We start from the raw sequence: 23,675 nt of genomic DNA on the forward strand, positions 1-23,675 counted from the left end.
ACAATAGGAAGGAAAAATATTTGTTAAATCTCTGTTCAGAGAGATGGGAAAGCTAAGAAGATGCATTCTTATCACTTATGTAGCTGTGAGAGGGAACTTCATTAGCAAGTAAGTGGCAGCGAAAACATGTACAGGAAGACTGCAGTGGATATCTTAACTAGCAGACTCAAAACTTAAGGCCAGAAGAAAGCAAGTGCAATGAAGTGATGAAAATAACTCTAATAACCAGAAGAAACACAAAGCTAATAACACAGCTTCAAGTGAAAAGCATGAATTAAAAGGAAACTAAATAGCAGCCTGATAATTTTAATACCTGAATGACAGTTCTCTGATCACCCAAAACTATAAGAAACTTTTCTTCTTATAATAAAAGAATATGTAGACATTCTCAGCTATAGTCTAGGAAATAGCTGACCTTCATCTGAATCACATGATGATACTTTCTTCTCCTCTTGGATTGCTTCAGAGTGAGAGGCAGCTGTGATACCCTGTGCTTGATTCAGGGCTGAAAAGCATCTGAGGGGGAGCTGCATTGCTAACATCCAAGAGATGTTATTCAGAATTATGAAATGTTAAGTACGTATATAGATGAGTTATAGATGGAATACATATACACACACAGCAGCTAGCCTCAAAGCACTGATAAGGGCATTTCTAAAAACTCACCCCAGTAAAAAAGTGTAAAAGAGGAAAACACATGTGAATAAAGAGTGAAGCATACTTCACCGTATAATTTATACACTACTTGAAGGAAAGATGCCATGCTCCTTCACATGAAAAAGGATACACTATTGATCTATCATCAAAAAAATGTGTGCTTTGAGCTGTTTCTCAAGGACTGGCGCTCAATTTGCTCTGGTGTATTTTCATTTTATCCAGCTATGAGGGGCATGTCCAGCTGAGATGGCTGGCTGGGGGTAGCATGCAGTCTGTGGCCAGGATCATAGCACAGCTAAATGGCACTCATAGGGACTAAGAACCTGACATTGGTCTTATTATCAAAGTGCTAATCAGCTAGAATCACTGGCTATATATATACCTGGAAAATATACTATTCTACAAATAAAGACATTAAACTTAAATTGGGACAAGAATGTGTTTAATAACAGTAGTATTATAAAACACGTAGAAAGATGATTAAAAAAACCTTTGTGCACAGGTGACAGTTAACACTTTTAGCTCAAAACCCACATGAATTAATTGATACAGTTAATTTTTTATAGCAGAAACCATTTCAGTTCTAATACGAAAACACTAATTAGTATTTAATTTTCTACCAGAGGAATCAAAGGTGAGTTATGTTTGAAGATGTCATCAAGTATCACAGAAAGAAGTATTTGAATATTTGTTATGGAGAAGCTGGTGAGTGGTAGCTGCTAGAGAAGAAGAGGAGGAACTACAGAGATAATCACTAACCATGGCAATAATAATTGCCAGTCGTTACTTATGGTTTTATGCCCTTTATGAATTTGCCATAGGAATACGCCAAAATGTAGAGGCGAGTGAGAATAATGAAAGCAGAAGCAAGTACCTAGAATAAGGAGTTAGAATCTAAAGAATTGTTATTTAGAACAGATAAAATAGAAAGAAACATAAGAAACAAGGATTTTGATACAACTCTTACATCAAATTGGATCCCCAGATAATTCACAGTGATCTCAATGCCTCTTGTGACTGGATCAGTTTTCCCAACTCGGTCAAAAACGATATTAATGGTTGCCTGCAGAGATACAGACCTTTACATTAGAGTATCTCAGTAATCACCATTTTAAAAAATGATTCAAAATAATGAATTAATCACCAAATGTACCTTACCAGGTAGATATTCCTAAAAATGCAATTCTACTCTCAATCTAAATCATATATAAGAAATCTATTTTGGCTATTCACACATAGGCAAACAAAAGTCCCTATCTACACTATCTTTCTTTTCTGTAGAGTCTAAAGGGGAATAAGGCTATGACATATACAAATTAATTTAACAGGATCCAGCAAGGAAACATTTTGGTAGACGAACTCAGGGTAAGAGAATCAAGGAATTCCAGAGTAATTCCCTGTGGTTATTTTCTGACAGCTCTAATAGCAATCACTAAAACAACAAAAATAGAGTTATAGCTGACAAGCCAACGAAGAAGATCAAATGGAATTACGAAAAATACCCAATTAATCCAAAAGAAGGAAGAAAAAAAGGAAAAAGGGGAAAAAAGAACACATGAGATGAATAAAAACATACAGCAACATGGCTGTTTTAAACTTAACCATATCAATAATCACATTAAATATAAATGGTCTAAACCAGGGGTTGGCAGACTCTGCCACTGTCATATAACTGTAGCTACAGACAATATGTAGATAAATGGGCTTGGCTGTGTTCCAATAAAACTTTTAAAATAAAAGCACGTGGTGGCTGGATTTGGCCTGTGGGCTATAGATGGCTGACTCCTGGTCCAAATATGACAATTAAATGGCAGAGAGCACCAGATTAGATAAAAAAGCAAGTTGCTTACAAGAAACCCACTTTAAATATAAAGATACAAATAGGTTAAAAGTAAAAGTATGGAAAAAGATATATTATGCTAACGCTAATCAAAAGAAAGCTGGAATGTCTATATTAATATGAGACAAAGTAGATTTCATAGCAAAAAATAAAAGGGTCATTTCATAAGAATAAAGGAATCATTTCAACAAGGGGCACATAATGACCCTACATGACATACATGAAGCAAAAAAGTGATAGAATTAAAAAAAAGGCAAATCCACAACAATAGGTGGAAATTTCAACACCCCTCTCTCAGTAATTAAGTAGTCAGAAAATCAGTAAGAGTACAGAAAACTTTAACAATACTATCAACCAACTTGACCTAATTGACACTTGCAAGCCATTCCACCCAACAGGAGTAGAATACACATTCTATTCAAGTGTACATAGAACATTAACCATGGTTAGCCATATTCTGGGTCAGAAAACAAGTCTCAATAAATTTAAAAAGATTCAAAGTATATTCGCAGATCACATGAAATTAAATTAGAAAGCAATTACAGAAAGATATTCAGATGATCCCCAAATATTTTATAACATACTTCTAACCCACAAGTCAAAGAAGAAATGAAAAAGGAAATCAGCAAGTATTTTGAACTGAATGAAAATAAAAATAAACATCAAAAAAGTTGCATTTTGTGAGACGCAACTAAAATAGTGCTTAGCAAGAAATTTATAGCATTAAGACACCTATATTAAAAAAAAGGTTTCAAACCAATGATCTTAGCTTCCACTTTAAGAAATTAGAAAAAGAAGACCCCCAAAAAGCAGAAGAGAAATAATAGTAAAAACCAGAAAAACAACAGAGAAAAATCAATTAACCCAGATGCTGGTTCTTTGAAAAGTTCAATAAGATTGATAAACTTCTATCGAGACTGATCAGAAAAAAAGAGAAAAGACACACATTATCAATATCAAGAATTAGAGAGATATCAATTCACATCCACTAAAATTATTATAATTAAAAAGATGATAGATAATAAGTGTTGGAGAGGATGTGGAGAAATTGCAACCATCACACATTGCTGGCAGGAATGTAAATTGGTACAGATGCTTTAGAAAACAGCCTGCTAGTTTGGCAGTTTATTAGAAGGTTAAACATATAGTTAGCGTATAACCCAGCAATTCTACCCCTACAGGTATCTACCTAAGAGAAATGAAACATCTGTCCACATAAAAACTTATACATGAATGCTCACAATAGCATTATTTACAGTGGACAAAAAGTGGAAACAACTCAAATGTCCATCAACTGATAAGTGGATAATTTAAATTAATGTGGTATATCCATATAAGGAAATAAATATTACTCAGTCATAAAAAGGAATGAAGTACTGATAGAGGCTACCACATAGATGAACATTGAAAACATTTTGTGAAGAAGCCAATCACAAAAGATCACATTGTATGATTCCATTTACATGAAATGTCCAGAATAGGGAAATTTATAGAGACAGAAAGTATCAATAGATTAGTGGCTCCCTGAGGCTGGGGGAGAAATAGGGAATGACTGCTAGTGAGTATGGGATTTCTTTTTGGGGTGATAAAAATTGATTGTGTTGATGGTTACACACTTTGTGAATATTAAAAACCATTGAATTGTACACTAAATGGGTGAATTGTATTGCATGTGAATTATATCTCAATAAAGCTGTTACATAAAAAGAGAATGAGAGAGGTGACATCATTACAGACTTTATAAATATTAAAAGGATAATAAGAGAATACTATGAACAATCTTATGCCAATAAATTTGACAACTTCAATAAAAATGGATAAATTCTTTGTAAGACACAAGTACAAAAGTTCACTCAAGAAGAAATAGATAACCCTGAATAAACTTTATAAATATTAAAGAAATTATATTTGTAGTTAAAAAACTCTCTGCAAAGAAAACTCCAGATCTAGATGGCTGATGAAATCCACCAAACATTTAAGAAAGAAATAATAACAATTCCACGCAAACTCTTCTGCTAATTAGAAGAGAAAGAAATACTTCTCAACTTATTCTCTAAGGTTAGACACCTAAACCAAACAAAGACATTAACAAGAAAACTACATTCTGGTATTCCTCATAAACATAGATGCACAAATTCTTAACAAAATTTTAGTAAATTAAATCTAACAAAATATAAAAAGGATAATACATCATGGCCAAGTAAAGTTTACTGCAGGAATGCAAGGTCAGTTTAATATGCAAAAAGTAATGTAACACTATATTAGCAGACTAAAAAAGAAAAACCATATGATCATCTCAATAGATGCAGAAAAGCATCTGACAAAATCAAACATGCTTTCATGATTAAAAACACTCAAGAAACTACGAATAAAAGAAAATTCCTCAGCCTGATAAAGGGCACCTAGGAAAAACCGACAGCTAACATCATACTTAATGGTGTAAGACTGGATGCTTTCCCCTTAAGATCAGGATGACTGCTCTATTTAACTCTGTAACTGGAGGCTTTGGTCAGTGCAGTAAGGCTGGGGGAGGAGGATCAGAAGAAAGGTAGAATGGAATTGTTTATGTAGAAAAATCCTACGAAATTTATAAAAAGCTTCTAGAAATAATAAGGGAGTTTAGCGAGGTTGCAGAATATAAGATCAATATACAAGAATCAATTGTATATCTATATACTAGTAACACTTGGAAATTAAAATTATAAAAACATTTTCATTTATAATAGCATCAAAAAATTAAATACTTAAGAGATAAGTCTGATGAAAGTTTTGTACACTAAAAACTATAAGGGCTTCCCTGGTGGTGCAGTGGTTGAGAATCCGCCTGCCAACTCAGGGGACACGGGTTCAAGCCCTGGCCCGGGAAGATCCCACATGCCGCGGAGCAGCCGGGCCCGTTCGCCACAACTACAGACCCTGTGCTCTAGAGCCCACGAGCCACAACTACTGAAGCCCGTGGGCCTGGATCCCATGCTCTGCAACAGGGGAGGCCACCGCAGTGAGAGGCCCGCGCACTGCAACAAGGAGTGGCCCCTGCTTGCCGCAACTAGAGAAAACCCGTGTGCAGCAACGAAGACACAATGCAGCCAAAAATAAAAAAATAAAATAAAATAAAAAAAGAGTAATAAAAACTATAAAACACTGTTGAGAGAAACTAAAGAAGATCTAAATAAATGAAGAGTTGTACCATGCTCATGAATTGGAAAACTCATTGATCAAGACAGTGTGGTATGGGCAGAAGTAAATATATAAGATACATATAAATCTCAATAGAAAAAAAGAGAGTACAGAAACAGACCCACACACATATGGTCAATTAGTTTTTGACAAAATTGCAAAATCACCTCAATGGAGAAAGGATACTCTTTTCAACAAATGGTGCTAGAACAATTGGCTATCTATATGAAAAAAATGAACTTGGATTCATACTCCAATATCATATTAGAAAATTAACTTAAGATGGATCATAGACCTAAATGTAAAACCTAAAACTATAAAATTTCTAGAAGAAAAAAATCTTTGTGACAAATCTTTAGACAAATATTTCTTTTTTTTTTTTTTTTTTTTTTTTTTTTTTTTGCGGTATGCAGGCCTCTCACTGTTGCGGCCTCTCCTGTTGCGGAGTACAGGCTCCAGACGTGCAGGCTCAGCAGCCATGGCTCACGGGCCCAGCCGCTCCGTGGCATGTGGGATCTTCCCGGACCAGGGCACGAACCTGTGTCCCCTGCATCGGCAGGCAGACTCTCAACCACTGCGCCACCAGGGAAGCCCTAGACAAAGATTTCTTAGATACAACACCAAAAGCATAATCCATAGTAGGAAAAAAAAGATAAATAGGACTTCATCAAAGTGAAGAATTTCTGGTTTTCGAAAGATACTGCTAAGAGAATGAAAAGCCAAGTCACTGACTGGGAGAAAATATCTGAAAATCACATATTTGATAAAAGGCTTCCAGACTATATTGAAAAACTCTCAAACCCAATAAAAAGAAAACAACCTAATTAAAAAATTGACAAAAAAATTTGAATATATACATTGCCAGAGAGGATATACAGGTGGCAAAAAGGCACATAAAAAGTTGTTCAACATCATTAGACATTAGGAAAATGCAAATTAAAATGATTCAATACCACCTCATACTTATTAAAACATCTAAGATTAAAAAGACTGACTACACAATGTTGGTGAGGATGTGGAATAACTGAAACCCTCAAACACTGCAGGTGGGAATATAAAATGGTGCAACCTCTTTGGAAAAGTTTGGCTGTTTCTTCAAAAGTCAAACATACATCTGCCATATGATCCAGCCATTCTACACTTAAATGCTTTCTCCCAAGAGAAAAGAGAGCATATGTCCAAATACAGACTTGTACATAAATGTTCACAGCAGCTTTATTGTAATATCCCCAAATTGAAAACAAACAAATATCGATCAGCAGGCGAACAGATAAACAAATTGTGGCACATCCATACAATGGAACACTACTCATCAATAAAAAGGAATAGAGGGCTTCCCTGGTGGCGCAGTGGTTGAGAGTCCGCCTGCCGATGCAGGGCACACGGGTTTGTGCCCCGGTCCGGGAAGATCCCACATGCCGCGGAGCGGCTGGGCCCATAAGCCATGGCCGCTGAGCCTGTGCATCTGGAGCCTGTGCTCCGCAACGGCAGAGGCCCCAACAGTGAGAGGCCTGCGTACCGCAAAAGAAAAAAAAAAAAAAGTAATAGAGAGGCATTACAAAGGGGCCTGAGGAAACTTTTGGAAGTGATGATGGATGTGTTCTCTATCCTGATTGTGGTGATGACTGTTGCACAGGTATATATATATATATATATATATATATATATATATATATATATATATATATATATATCAAAATTTACCAAATTGTATACTTTAAATATGTACAGTTTGTTGAATGTCAATTACATCTCAATAAAGCTGTTAAAAATGTTATGCTCTCCTAAAGGCTGCATCTCAGGAAAAGCCTTTAGTAGCTTAGTTAATTGAATACACTATCTTCATTTATCCTCTCCCATTGAATGAATCAAGATTTAAAAATGTCATCTGGATGGGTATTAGCATCAATTTATTATAACATTAGATCTGTTAAATCCAGAATCCTCCATTCATCTACACTGATCAAAATTAACTAACAAGCTGACAAAGCTCCTCTTTGTGCAAGCACAGCCCCAGTGGGAAAGTCACCGAACTAGAACGTCAAATCAGCCTTTTCTATAATCACACTGAAATCCATTAATACCTGCAGATGAGTCACAAGTAAAGACAAATAATGCAGTACATAAAATGCACATAAAGAATAGAGCGTTAAGGGAGAGCCACAAAAGAGTAAGAGCTGTAAGCAGAGAAGATGAATTTATCTGTAGAAATATGTTTTAGAATTTACTTTTTTGGGTATATACAGATTATTAAAAAGGACAGGTGGTTTCTATTCTGAGCTGAAGGTAGGAATTGCGTTATATACAATCACGTACTCATGCGTAATATGGAAAGCAGGGTGTAAAATAAGAAACTTCAATATTCACTCTTCATATATTTCATAATCTAAGAACTTATTCATGATTTCTGACAGAAGAAAAATGCAACCTCCATCTTCTAGGTGACCCAAAAAGGAGAGGATGAAAAAATGAGGCTCAGAGATGTGAAAGATCACATTTTCTATTGACTCAACTGGATTTGGAGTTTAGTTCAATGCCTCAACCGAACTCAATTTTCTGTCTCTGCCATTACCAGGGAAAATCACCTAAATCCTGACAATTAAAAATAAAATACTTACCATGAAAATTTTCCAAACACAGTAAATAGAGAAAAAGTAACCCAGAAAATTAAAATATTTCCCCTTGAAAGTTTTGGAGTATTCTATTCTCTCCTGAGGGAAAACAAACACAAAACATGGTTAGGCTCAGCAAAATTACATTTATATTCCACAAAATTCCTGCCTCTATGAATCACTGTTCAGGCTAAGAATTAAAACCACACATGATAATAATATTAAAATAACAGTAATAGTAGTAGTGGGAAAAATTTATTGAATGATTACTTTAAGCCAGAAATTAGGATAAACACCTTACATGCATTATCTACTTTAATCTTCATAACAACTCTTATATGTTCTCTTTAATTTTACAGATGAGAAAACAGAGGCTTAGAGAGGTTAAATAACTTGCTTAAGGTTGCAGAGCTAGTGAGTAAGGGAAGTTAGGCTCAGGTCTATCTGTCTTCAAAGCCTATGTTCACCTCTATCCTACATGGCTATTCCTGTGAAGTAATCCTCAAAAAGGATTAAAATAGTTTGAACAACCTTAACTAGATTTTGCATATTTAAATTACATTGCATTTTAGGTGTACAAAGGAAAGTTACTTCTTGTAGTTAGGTCCCTTCTTGATCTGGATCCTTTAAAATAGGGCTAGACCATGGCAGATGGGTGTCTTACTGCTCTTACACTATTATTAACTTGCAAGAGAACAAAAAACAGAGGAGCTACCATAGGAGCTACCCTCTTGATCCTGGATCATCAGTAGGAAGTGGTGTGTGCCACCTTCCTAGATGACTAAAAGCCTCTTCTGACTATCCCACTAATTTCTATTTTTGAGAGTGTTCCATTAAGGGTTTTGCTACTGGTAGGAGCAATGTCACAAAGAGTGCAGCCATCAGTGCTTCGTGGCTGATATTGAAGCTATGAGGTGCCTCTTACATGGCTTGGCCATAGAGGATGCTAAAAAGTTATTTAGTCTTGTTCTCTCTTCTATCATATTAGTAAAAACCACAATTCAGTTTCCTTGCTCTGTACCTTGGTAGCATATAGATCAGCCGTTTCCAGAAAAAGCTGTCTGCTTAGTTCTTCCAAAGCATCCACTTCCTGTTGAATAAGAGTAAGATCTGGCACAAAATGGGCATCAAGGTTTAAATCACATAGAAGTTTCAAGGAACAGCAATAAAGAAAGCATATGCTTTTGGTTTCTTCTACAGTGGGTCCTAGGAACTGCCCATAGTTTCAATTTCCTGCTTATAGCCAGCAGTACTACTTTAGAACAATTTTTCCAACCTCAGACACAGGTGTATAAAAGCTTTTCCATCAAGAGCGTCACCACCAAACACCTACCACTCAGTTTCTCACTAGCTCAAGTGGCTCAGAGAGATGGTTCTGTTTATTTTTGCTTTATCTAGTTAAAGTCAAATGTAATCTTTGGAATCTCAAAAGGTTACATAGTATGAAAAACACCTATAATATAGCAAAGTTTTCTCCTGAAATATCTGAATAAATACAATGTTAGGGAAGGGAACTAATGTTTACTGAGTTCTAATACAGGCTGGGATTTATAGACATTACCTTCTTTAGTTCTTTACGATATTATCTTCTATTATTTACAACAATCCCATGAGATAGGTGTTATTATCCATTTTGCAGATAAGGAAAGTAAAGCTCAGAGAGTCAAATAACTTGCTCAAAGTCACACAGCTGATAGGCATGGAAGCAAAGTCAGATCTGCCTTACTCCAAGGCCTGCTCTTTCCATTACGCTATGCCACTTTCGAAGAACTCAGTGAGGTCGTGTGATTATCCTCTCCATTTAGGAAAGGACTCAGAGATCTTAAATAATCCTGATACTTTTTTGACTTGATTTAGTGTTGCTAAGATAGCTTAAACCTAAACTTTGGCTTTTATGAATTTTTAAGTAATAAAAATAGTAAAGACAGCCCTTTCTAAAACAGAAGCATTGGCTTTAATCCAAATCCTCCCTCCTCTCTGTGAGTTTTCCACTATTACCCAAATCAGCAAATGCCCTTCAGCTCCTTCCTCAGTACTGGCTGCTGTTGGCATGGTCCAGGCCACTGAATAATGCGGTTTAATGAGTTACACGTTTGGCTCTTCCATGATTAGGCAGTAAGCTCCTTGAGGAGAGAGGCTATCCTCTGCTCATCATTTTATCCCTTAGCACTCTGCTGGAAATAGGAGACGAGAAATGAATTTAAAGTCATCTTTTTTTTCTCTCTCCTGTGGTCATCCTACTTTTTTTTCTTTTTCTTTTTCCAATTCTTACCTGCATTTCACACCAGAAAGATATATCATAATTTATAGCAAGAATAGGTTACATTCTTTTTCTCCAATTGAGGCACAGGGGAATCTGTTCTTCCTCAGGCCAGAGAATGAAGCAGGAATATGCTATTTTACCTCTAGTCCCCCACCCCAAATTCCAGCTTAATAACCTGGTAGCCACAAAGAGATCTGGTTACTCAATTTGGGAATCAGTTTAACACTGCAACCAGCTGGGCCAAGACAAGTCCATTATCCCAAACTCCTTGATTCTTTAAACCAAAAAGTCACTGGAGATACAGAGCTGCTTAAAATTTGTTTGTTTCTAAAACTGACTGCTTTAGAAATGGGCCCTTACAATCTCATATACAAACCATCCATCTGGGGGAGGCATTGTTTTGTGGTGGTGTTTCAGAGGTGGGAAATACAATAGTGTAGTGGAAAGAACTGAGGAGACCACAGTTCTGGTCTTATCTTTGCCACAAGCCACTGTGTGACAACTTCTCTGGGTCTATTTTCTCATCTGTAAAATGGAAAGACTGACATGTTAGGACCCCTTCAGTTCAAAGACAATGGTTTTATTATTTTATGATCTTCTATGGCTGTTGGAAAGATGACTGTACACATTGTATTTCCTAAGCCCAGCCCTGGCCAGCTGAACTCTGTTGCAGTCAGGTATCTTAGAAGAGAATATCCCAATACTATTTTTTCTTCTGCCCTTGGTCCAGAGTTGAGAAAAAGAATCAAGCAGAGGGATAAAGGATACTTTCACTTCCTGGTGCTGAAGTGGTAACACTCTTTATCATTCCCCAGAATCCTGATGGTTTGTTATGCACCTCCCCCTTCTGGAATATAGTCCTCCGTGTCATTGCCATCCTGAAATAAAATATAAAACCTCAGCAAGGAAGCATGGACCCTTGTACTCCATTCTCATCTGCTTTCCAGTCTCATAACTGCTCCTTTCATTTGCTGAGCTGTTCAGGGAAGGATTCAAATTCTGGAGTCCCAATTTTCCACTGCTTACAACTGAGGGAAAAGCATACACTCCCAGAAGGAATGTGGAACAGGTGAAGGAGCACAGAATTGGAGTAGGCAATAACTTTGAGGACTGCCTCTACAACTTGGAAACTGTGAGACCTTAGAGTTTTCATTTCCTCATCTCTGGATGATTGTGAAGATCAATGAAATAATATATTTAATTATTACCATTATCATTTAAAAACAAAATAAAACAATAGCTAACATGCCTAGCTAAAGGATCAGGTGCAGGGCAGGAACTCAATAAATGTTTTTTTCTTTCCTTTTTAAAAGCAGACAAAAGAAAAACAAACAAACAAACAAAAACCTCGGAAAATCACATAAACCTGGCCTCTTCTAAAACACCATTCTCCCTTTAATGACAGTCTCCCCCTACTACCGAATAAATCAATGGAAAACTTGTCCTTCCTCTTGTCCTGTCAGTCCGTGGAAGGACCTACCGCCTCAGTGGTGGCTGCTGGCATGTTCCAGCCCACCACATAGAATAGGGTCCTTGTGAGGAAAAATAGAGCATTTGTGCATAAATGGCTTCTTGAAGAGTACAATAGGCCAAGACCCACAGGCTTAAAGTAAACCAGAATGAGTCTAATAAAAAGAGTTGTAGAACTAAAGAAAACTTTAACTCAAGGTTAACCTCAAAAGGATGACAAGAGATAGAAGTGGTAAGGATAAAGAAGCAGCATTGGTATTCATGGTTAGGACCAATACAAATGGAACCAATGGTACCAAATACCAAATGGTATTTTTGTGGGCTAAATTCTTTAAGCCATTGGCTAAAATGATATTAACAATAAAGAATATTAAGTGTGTTAGCCACACTGACGTAATTGTTTCCTCCTTAAAATGACCTTTACCAGAATACTGAGTAAATGGAATATAGCTCCCAAGTTGTATTAGCTCCTTCTGCGTTTTCCTTTAATTACGCATGTGCGCCGTAACTCAGCATTATTGGAAGATGCAGAACAGCCAAGAAGAGGCTCAGGCCTAGGGAGATTTTGACTTGGCGAGACTCATAAGTCTTAGTTTTCCTATTTTCATAGTTGGGAAAGCTGGAGCAAAAGGGAAGAGGTTCTATCCCACTCATTTACATCAACCTACCATGCTGAATTAAAGGAAGGCAGAGGGAGATAGGGCGCACAGAAGCGCATTTCTGTTGTCCTTAGTTTCAATGTCTATAATACAATAAACATAATGACTGGCTGTGGAGTGGAACCTCTTGAACATGTAAAGATGACAGACACTGCATTGTGGCCCCACAACAGGCAAAGAGGTAATCACTAGAAGAAGTACTACTTGGTAGTAGTTTGCACGTAAAGAAGCTGAAAAATGTCTACTATGGTTTAAATACTCCATTCTACTGTTTTCTGGTATCCATCGCTTCTGGTTGGAAGTCAGCAATTACTTTTTTAATTAAACATTTTCTTTTGAGATAACTGTAAATCCACATGGGGTTATAAAAAAAATACAGAGATACCATGTACCCTTTACCCACCTTTCCCCAATGGAAATCTTGTGGGTACAATATCACAACCAGGATACTGACACTTACAGAGTCAAAATACAGAACATTTCCATTACTACAAGGATTCCTCATGTTGCCCTTGTATAGCCCACTTCCCTCCTCCCACCCCCAGGCCTTCTTTAACCCCTGGCAACCACGAATCTGTTTCCACTTCCATTTTGTCATTTAAAAAATGTTATATAAATAGAATCATACCATATGCACCCTTTGTGAATTGGCTTTTTTACTCAGCATAATTTTCTGGAGATTCATACAGGTTGTTGCATCTATCAGTAGTTCATAACTTCTTATCACTCAGCAGTATTCTGTGGTATGGATAAACCACACTTTAACTATTTCTCCATTAAAGGATATCTGGATTATTTCCATTTCTGGCTAATATGAATAAAACTGCTATAAACATTAAGGTACAAATTTTTGTGTGAAGATAAGTCTTCATTCCTCTGGAAAAAGTACCCAGGAGTGCAATTGCTATGTTGTGTAATAGTTGCATGTTTAGTTTTTTTAAGAAACTGCTAAACTGTGTTCCAGAGTTACTATACTATTCCACATTCTAACCAGCAATGTATGAGTGATCCAGTTTCTCTGCATCCTTACTAGCATTTGTTGTTGTCACTAATTTTTATTTTTGTCATTCTAATAGGTATGTAGTAATAGCTCATAGTTTTAATTGCATTCCTCTAACGGCTAATGATGTTAAAAAGCCTTTTCATGTGCTTAATTGCCATTTATACAACGTGTACAGTGAGTGTCTGTGCAGGTCTTTTGCCCAACTTCTAACTGGACTGTTTTTTTTTTTTTCTCTAACTTGTGAAAGTTAGTTCTTTCTCAGATATGTGGTTTGCAAATACTCTCTCCCAGTCTGTAATTTTTCTTTTCATCCTCTTAGCAGGGTTTTTCACAGAGTGAAATTTTTTCATTTTGATGAAGTCCAATTTATCAATTTTTCCTTTTATAAATTGTGCTTTTGGTGCCAAGTCTAAGAACTCTTGTGTAGCCCTAGATTTCAAATATTTCTCCTATTTTCTACCAAGTTTTATAGTTTTACATTTTGAATTAATTTTTGTATAAGGTGTGAGACTTACACTGAGATTCATTTAAAAAAAATCTATGGATGTCCAATTGTTCAAGCACCATTTGTTGAAAAGGCTATCTTTCCTCCACTGAATTGATTTTGCAAATTTGTAAACAAATTAGTTGGGCATTTTTCTGTTGGTCTGAGTCCTCTATTCTGCTCCATTGGTCTATGTGTCTATACCTCTGCCAATATAATCCTTGATTATAGCTGTATAATAAGTTTTGAAATCAGATAGACTGATACTGTTCATTTTACTTTTTCAAAATTGTTTTAGCTATTTTGAAAAAGTGTCTAGTACTTTTGTGTCTCCATATAAACTTTAGAATAATTTTGTGTGTATCTACAAAAAATCTTGCTGGGATTTTGAAATGACTTACATTAAACGTGTACATCAATGTGGGGAGAATTAACATCTTTACTACGTTGAGTCTTCCAATCTATTAAACATGGTATGTTTCTCTATTTAGATCTTTGATTTCTTTCATCGGCACTTCATAGTTTTCAGCATATAAGTCCTGTACGTGCTGTGTTAGATTTATACCTAAGTATTTCTTTTTTTTTGAGTGACTGTAATTTGTACTGTATTTTTAATTTCTAGTAATATAAAAATACAATTAATTTTTGTATGTTTACTTTGTATTCTACAACCTTGTTCAGCAACCATTACTTTTTTTGTTGTTCCCCTATATTTATCATTTTTCTCTTGATGCTTTCAAGATTTTTTCTTTATCTTTTAGCAATTTGACTATATGAACCTAGGTGTAGTTTTGTGGTTCCCCTACTTAAGCCTCTTGGATCTATAAATTAATGTTTTCCGCCAAATTTGGAAGGCTTTTGGCCATTATTTTTTCAAGTACTTTTTTGGCCCCTTTCTCCTTCTTCTAGGACTCCAGCTACAAGTATTTAGACTGCTTGATATTGCTTCATCCTGAGATTTTGTTCATTTTTCTTCCATCTTTGATTTCTCTATTCTTCAGACTGAATAATTTCTATTGATCTGCCTTCAAGTTCACTGATTCTTTCTTCTGCCATCTCAATTCTGCTAAGTCTACATAGTAAAATTTTCATTTCAGTTACTGTAGTTTTCAGGTTTGAATTTTCTTTTGTTTCTTTTTTAAAATATAGTTTCTATTTCTCTTTTGAGACTCCTTTTCTGTTCACTAATTAATATTATGCTTCCTTCATTTCTTTGAATGTATTTATAATAGCTGTTTTCAAGTCTGTTTGCTAAATCTGTTATCTGGGCACCCCTAGAGTTGTGTCTATTGGTTGCTTTTTATCTTGAATACGGGTTGCACAGTTCTGTTTCTTTGTATGTCTAGTAAGTTCTGATTGAAAACTTGACATTGTAGATATTATGTTTTAGTGGCTTTGGAATCTGTTTTATTTTTCTGAGGACTGCTCTTTTTTTGTTCTAGTAAGCAGTTAATTTACCTGGACTTGAAATGTGAAACTGTCATACTTACTGTGTGCAGTAACTAACGTTTCTGCTCAGCTTTTCAACTCTTAGCGGCTCTTTCTTTAGCCTGACTCTGGTGGTTTCCTCTGAGCCTGAGCAGGTTAGTGGTCAACAAAGAATTTGGGCAGATTTTATAATCAGATTTTAGGCCTTGCTTACCCTCTCTGTGGTCCCTTTGTTTCTAGGGATCCCTCCTAAATTTCTAATTGCTTTGCCAGTCCTGAGTTGTACCTTCTGACACCTCAAGCCAAGTAAGAATTTCACTTTCTGTCATCCAACTTGTCTAACTTACATACCTGTCACTTTCTGTCCTCCAACAATGTCTAACTTACGTACTGTTCAGACAATGCACTCAGTCAAAGACACAACAAACTTGCAAATCTCATTAAGAGGCAATGCTGTCTTTCAAGGGTAGACCCCTTTCTAGTTTCTGCCTACTTCTCAGCTCTCTGGTATTTCCTCTACACATGCATAGTTTAGTGATGAGGCAGGGATTTGGGCAGAGTTTATATGTAGATTGTAGATCTCAGTCCTTCTGCATCTCTCTTGCTTTCAAAATTTTCCCTTTAAATTTTCCAGTTACTCTGCTGATTTGAACTCTATCAATCTGTATACTTGAGTGGGCAGTGGTTGAAGAGCACTCCGAGGCAAGAAAACCACAAACATGCAGTTATCTGACACTCTTCAAATTTCTACCTGTCTCTGTTCATTTTCCATTGCCTTTGAATATTTGTTTTTAACAATTTTTCCTGTTTCTAATTCAAGGGTAGAGATAAGGTTTTTCCTCATAGTAATAGCTTGCATTAACTTTTACATACTCTACGTACTCTAGGTTTTTTGTTTTTGTGTGTCATAAGCTGTGTGAAAAAGTATAAATTCAGAATTTGTGGGTTGAAAGGGATCCTAGAGACCCTTTAGTTAACCCCACCATTTTACAAATGAGAAAACTGAGACAGTTTAGTATTTGCTCAAGATGACTTAACAAGTTTCTTGTAAAGTGATTGTCTAGTTCAAGTTCTTTTCCTCATACCATGGTGTGTAGTTGCATAACTGTATTTTTTATCTTCTACAAAACTACAATTTAAAAACTAATATTGTTTGTGAAAAAAGACTATACTTCAGTTATATCATAGATCTCCAAAACAAAAGCTTTAAAATCTAAGTCAACAGAAAAATAAACCAAAATAACAGGTCACTTAATTCTCTCAAACTGAAAAAAGCTGAAAGGCTTTGATTACTAACTCAGCATATTTATACTATCTGAACTAGGTTTTTGATGAATATTTTCTAAATACTATAAACCTTATCCTCTATTCAGTGTTCCAAGTGAGAAGACAGTATGCCTCTTTCCTGCCCCCATTTTCAACCATTAACTTTTCTGTACATAACAGATACTATTTTTCGTGTATGTCATTTCACTAGGGCCCTCTGCTGTTAAACTGAAAGATGTTTTCTGGTCACTACTCTTCTGCAGCTACGAGTGTTTCTGGAAACATTTTTTCAATATTTTGGTAAATAGCAAGGACATTGTATGAACCTCAAAGGTCGCAGTGTTGTCATGTTAGCTGTCTATCTGCCCTGTTAGCTCCACTGGGTAAAGAACTGTGATAATTAGGTTAAGTTGGGAGGCTGATTCTTCTGAGAGCCACTCAAATTAGTAAGACCTACGGCAGGACCACAAACCATCCCAGACCCTGACTTAACAAGGTCTATAGGGGTACATGTATAGATCAGAGCCAATTCCTCAGCATGACTAGTGATGAAATGGCTTAAAAGTGCACATCCACAATGACATGGGTCATGACTTTATAGTCATCTCTCTATATAAATAAAATAAATATAGTACAAGGGAGAATGATCATGGGAATCAAAATAGTATGTTCCTATACAAGTATCTTTTAATATTGAACAATGTTGCTCTTGTTGTTATATTCTAAACATCTACATTCATATTCATTCATGTAAAATAAACTGTAGAGCATGAATGTGAACAAAACATATATAAGTAAACAAATGTATACACATGTGTATCTACTTCCACTCCCTTAGTAAAGATGTATACAAATGGAGATAAATAATTAGTTGGTGAATCTGGACCTCTTTATCATTCTAATGTCTATTGTTCTCTCTTATATTAAATCTGCTTTGACTTGATTATGTATCTTACTACAGTAAAGTGTTGAAAGAAGAAACATGAAATGGAAAAACACTCATGAAATTTAAAACTTCTATGACATCATTTTTATATGAGTACTAATAACTCTAATAAAAACAGTAGACCAATAAGCTTCATGAAGGTAGGAACTGATTACCTCGTTCATCATTCTATCTCTATGTAGTATTCAGCATTTAGTACAGTGCCTCGCATAAAGTAGGCTTTCTATATAATTATTAAGTGAATGACTATATGAATGAATAAATAAAGGTAAAGTATTAAAACCAAATCATTCTCCTGCTGAGATTATTAATAGGTTAGATAGTTTTCCTTGGCTATGTATAGTTCACTGTTCTAAGAACTCTACATGTTAGTCAACTCATTATTATTATTTCCATTTTACAGACAAGGAAACCAAGACATAAAGAAATAAAGCAACTAGCTGAAAGTCACACTGTGAGTTGTAGGCCAAAGATTCAGATTCAGATAGTCTGAATCTAGAGCCTATGCTTTTACCCGCTGTGATACAGATTTCTAGAAATGTCACCTCGAAAACATACATTTTAAAAGTAGTTTTTAAATAATAAAAACAACAACAATAGCTGGAAGACTTGAAGGATTTTTTACAGTAGTTGGAGAAAGGGAAGTTGAAATAAGGCATGAAAAAGTTTGTAAAAATGCAGCACAATAGACTTTTAAAACATCCAGTGTAGAATACCTTCAAATATAAAAGTTATTCTAAAATTTATCTCAGGAGAATTTATCTAAAGTTAGGAACTAAGGTTGAATTTGAAAATTTTCTTTCACATAAGATTAGACACTAAGTCTTTGATGGTTCCCTACCTTAAAAATGAAATGAGATGAAATTCCCTGTTAGCACCAATTCATGTCAAATTTCCTTGTTGAGAAATTCTAACAGCATTAATGTGCTGATATCTTACCTTTTCTTTTTGCTTATGATCATATCCATGGTTTGGAGTAGTCGCCGTTCCAGGGCTACAATATCTGTGTCAGTCACATTCCTATAATAAGCACAAGCTGTTAGCAAAGTTTTGGGTTCCATCCCTGGGCATAATACAAGGCAGCTGGAGAAACACATAAACCTCAATTGTTACCCTATAATTCAAGGAACTGTATTTTTTCTGAGGAATATTAAAATAACTATAATAAGCAAAAATGTTTTTGTTGTCATTTTTTAATAGCTAATTCTTCTGGGGCCTCAGGGAAGTGGAAGGTAACTAGCTCTCTTATAGACTTGCTTAACTTTGATCCAGTGACATTTAGGATATACGTGTATGCACAGTTTTAACTTGGCATTGTCATCTACTGTTCTACTTTTGGGAGGAACTGATTTGCTGAAGTTGAGACTAGCTCACATTGCTGTCCACAAAAATGTGTCTTTAAAAAGTGGGGGTGAAAAGGGGGTGGAGAAGGTCAGATTGAAATTGCCATTTTAAAAATAAATAAATGTAGGACAAATAACAAGGGCAAGTAATATAAGTGATAAGATTTATTTGAAAGATTCCTAGGTCAATGCCCATAAGGACAGAGAAGAGTAAAAAGGCAGTGTCATAGATCTAATATTTAAGTATTAATGATGGTGGCACGATATGACATATGTATTCAATAAGTAATGGGAAAAAAGAAAAGAGACAAAACTCTTGTTACCTGAGGAAGTAGGACAGGTAAGTGTATGGGCAGTTGACAGCACCAAATCCAGAAAGAAGAGCCATGAGAGTCACCCCAATCACACCTACCCGGCTGATGAGTTGTTCTATGGACAAGATCCCTAAAAATATCAAAGCACATTAATGCCAGGTGATACAGGTAAAACGGCTTTCACCTGCACAGCAAAAGGAAACATCACTGAAAACAGCAACCATTACTTTTAGCTAACTTACATAAGCTAAATTTTAATTATTAATATGTAGATTTTTCTCTAATAAATATGTCTATTGATTTTCTTCTTATCTCAAATGCTTCCAGAATCATTCTATTCTTGGGTAATGGTAATAGTAAAATAATAATAACAACAACAGTTATAAGTAACACTTATTGTCTATTTATTCAAGGTAGTGTGAACTCTAACAAAGTAAGGTAGTACTTTTAGTAAAAGGTTTGGCAAAAAAATTAGGAAAGCAAATCTGCTGGAAAAGTATAAATAGCAGATACTACTTCTTACTATAGTTAACTTCAATCTATACATTTTCCCCTAATGTCATAAGCTCTTTACCTACCTATGTCTTATTCATTTTTGCCATCAATACACATATAATGCATCTAATAAATGGGCTGAATTTATAGAATGAGTAATTCAAATGTAAGTACGTGAGTTTTTGATACTCAGTTGTATTCTAATTATCAATTGTTTCCTATTATTTGAGAAGGCTGAAAATCAACTTGGTAGTTAAAATAAATGCTATTGTTGATGTATTGGGGATACATGAGAGAAAGCAATGCTAAGAATAACTCAGGAAGTTTAGTGTCACAGGAAAAAACTAGTTTAAGTTTGTTTTCACTTCCTATTTCTAGGATAGAATCACTTCAGCCAACCACTCCTAAGGCCTAAGGCCAGAGCTGCCGTTCAGGAATTCTACTAGCTTTGAAGCTGAACTTCCAATATTTGAGTCCTCTTGTGCCTGTATTTCCACTACACCATTTTAGAGGTCATTATAACTGCTGGTCTCTAATCTTTTGCCTCCTCCAACCTTCCATTTCCTTCTTTGTTGAGCTTGGACTCCAAGCTTGTTTGCTTTAACTTCTCTCTCCAGGACTTTCAGTCCTCTACTCTTCTCCTGAAGCACTGATCCTGCAAACTCCCAACTCTGGATCAGTCTAACACTCTGCCTTCCCTGTGCCCATGACTGAGCTGCCCCAAACTGCTAGAATGCATACTGACACTGATGCCATTACAGGTGTATGGTCTCCAGTCTTAACAGAAATCACACACTACTAAGGAATCCTTTTCTCGCCCTTGGTCAGCCATTTCTCCCCCTACCCCTCAGCAGATACTATTTAACTCATTTTTCCAATCTGTTCTTTTTAGCTAATGTGCTTATTATATAAGAAAGAAGTTATTAGACATAAACTACCTTCATTCTACTATAAATATTTACATCTGTAATCATCCTTCCAACTTGCCCCCCTCAGAACAAGATGGTGTCTGAAGCTAAGACTTCTCTACCTGTGCTTTTGATCTAATTTCCCTTCCACCTCCTCCAAAATCTTGTTCCATTTCCTGTCCTCTTATCTCTCGTATCTTCAATCTTTCCTCCTTTGCTGGTTCTTTCCTTTCAGTTTCAAGTCTCTTTCCTAAGAAAAAGTCTGTCCTTGGTCTTGAGTTTACATCTAGTTACCAATCCTCTCTATCTACCCCTTAATAGCCAAGCTTCTTTCAATTCCATTTATTCTTCAATTGGCTGCAATTCAGCTTTTAACCCATTCTTCTTCACCCAATGAAAAGTACTTTCGTTAATAATTGTAATGACAATAGAATAGGTAACACTCACCAAGCACCTGTTATATAACAGGTACTGTTTTAAGTATTCTACTTACAATTAATTTAATCCTCATAACAACCGTATGAGGTGGATATTATTGAATATCACATTTTACAGATGAGGAAATGGAGGCACAGAGAGGTCAAGTAACTTAGTCAAGGCCACACAGCTAACAAGGGGCAGAGTCAGGATTAAAACCCAAACAGTCTAGCTCTATAGCTTGGACTCTTAGCCATTATTATAACATGGTCACAAATTTTCTTCTGGTTGCAAAATTCAACTACATTTTCCAATCCTTGTTTTATTTAATCATTTATGACATTGAATCATTCCTATTTAAAATTATTTTCCTTTCTTGGCTTTCATACCACAATTTCCCTTGGTTTTCCCATTTCCTTCTCTACTTGCTTTTCCTTGGTCTTTTTTTTTTGCTCTGCATGGGCCAGAATTCCTTCTTTCATTTCTGTCTATATATTTTCCTTGGGTGATCTTGCCTGTTTCCCCAGTCTCACCTAATGGCATTTAGCTGACGTCTAACTTTTCAGATTCCTGAAATTATCTCCAAGAGGACAGATAAATCTATACCTTTTTCCTAAGTTCCTGACTTGTGTATCCAATTACCTACTGAATATCACTTAGATGCACACAGGCAAATCAAATTCAACATATTCCAAACTAAAATTATCTTCCTTCTTCTGTATTACTTATCTCAGCAAATAACATCACCAGCTATCTAGTCACCCAAATAAAAAATCTATACCACTAGTCTCCATTCTGTCTCTTACTCACTCTTGAATACACCAGTCTTTTTTTACCTCAGGGCTTTACATGATGTTTCCTGTGCCTTCCTGCTGGGTCTACCTTTGATCTTGTCCTTTAAATCTCAGCTTGAATACCACCTCCTCAGAAAGGTTGACGCTAAGGCCTTGAATTAAATTTGATATCCTTATCTGCATTATTCTCTATCATAGCAACCTGTTTGCTCCGTGATAATAATAATCACAATTGGCAACTATGTGTTTATATATTTACTATATATTTACTATGTGTATATATATTTGATATTTATAACTCAAAATTGATTTTTTTCAAATTAGAAAATTATAAACAACACTTTCCCTCTCCCCACCACATATACACTCACCATGTTTTGGGCTGAGAATGGGAAATGGATCTCCTAGTTTCCAGAAGAAATACATGAAGGTCAACCATAAAAGACAGGAAAAAAGCAGTCGCTGTTTATGCACTAAGAAAGAGGAGACAAGGTGAAATAGATATATGATAAAGAGCTTTCTCTACATAAGTTTATGGGATCATTCTAATTAATATTTGGTTGGCTTGCTCACTTGGCAAATAAATGATGGAACAATATAAGTTTTAGAAATTGTTTTCTAAACCTCTTACCATCATAAGAGAAATTTGGCTGAAATTAAGATGTGGGTTGAGTTAGGGGAGACATTTCTTTGTTTTTAAGAATGCAAGAATTCTTGGGTTTCCCTGGTGGTGCAGTGGTTAAGAATCTGCCTGCCAATGCAGGAGACACGGGCTTGAGCCCTGGTCCAGGAAGATCCCACATGCTGTGAAGCAACTAAGGCTGTGCGCCACAACTACTGAGCCTGTGCTCTAGAGCCCGTGAGCCACAACTACTGAGCCCTTGCGCTGCAGCTACTGAAGCCCATGCGCCCTAGAGTCTGTGCTCTGCAACAAGGGAAGCCACCGCAATGAGAAGCCCCTGCACCGCAACAAAGAGTAGCCCTCTCTCCCCGCAACTAGAGAAAGCCTGCGTGCAGCAACGAAGACCCAATGCAGCCAAAAATAAATAAATAAATAAATTAATTAAAGAAAAAGAATGCAAGAAGTCTTTTAAAATGACAGTTAAAGGGGGGAAAAAGGTCATTTTCTGTACAATTCCCAGTACAAATCAGAAAGTACAAATAGTACCCTGCATTGGAAAAATGAAAGGAAAGATATTATAGTAGAAACAAATAAAGCTGTGGCAGGACAAATAACCTAATCATTCATTATTTATTTTGTACCAATCTTTTTTTTTTTTTCTTTTTTTTGCGGTACATGGGCCTCTCACTGTTGTGGCCTCTCCCATTGTGGAGCACAGGCTCCAGACGCACAGGCTCAGCGGCCATGGCTCACGGGCCTAGCCGCTCTGCGGCATGTGGGATCTTCCCGGACCGGGGCACGAACCCGTGTCCCCTGCATCGGCAGGCGGACTCTCAACCACTGTGCCACGAGGGAAGCCCCTTGTACCAATCTTTTAAAGATGCTGTGTATGAGGTGCCCTCAAACAACAGTAGCTACTGAAAGTAATATAGAAATGAAACTCTCTACACCCTCAATCCCTAAGAATACTCATCTTA

At 36.1% G+C, this 23,675-nt stretch overlaps 1 protein-coding gene across 1 annotated transcript in view; it reads right to left on the bottom strand.

Moving 5' to 3' along the window:
- GPR89A (G protein-coupled receptor 89A) overlaps window positions 1-23,675 on the bottom strand; it is a 40,447-nt gene that overhangs the window by 2,053 nt on the left and 14,719 nt on the right. The window contains exons 5-11 of the mRNA XM_082833835.1: window positions 22,448-22,549; window positions 19,472-19,592; window positions 18,745-18,825; window positions 11,318-11,427; window positions 9,308-9,396; window positions 8,293-8,385; window positions 1,625-1,720 (exon numbers count right to left, since the gene is read on the bottom strand). Coding sequence (XP_082689961.1) covers window positions 1,625-1,720; window positions 8,293-8,385; window positions 9,308-9,396; window positions 11,318-11,427; window positions 18,745-18,825; window positions 19,472-19,592; window positions 22,448-22,549 — 692 coding nt within the window. The remainder of the gene's footprint in view (window positions 1-1,624; window positions 1,721-8,292; window positions 8,386-9,307; window positions 9,397-11,317; window positions 11,428-18,744; window positions 18,826-19,471; window positions 19,593-22,447; window positions 22,550-23,675) is intronic.

This window comes from Leucopleurus acutus (assembly GCF_964270905.1).
Source record: "Leucopleurus acutus genome assembly, chromosome: 2".
Classification (NCBI taxonomy): Eukaryota; Metazoa; Chordata; class Mammalia; order Artiodactyla; family Delphinidae; genus Leucopleurus; species Leucopleurus acutus.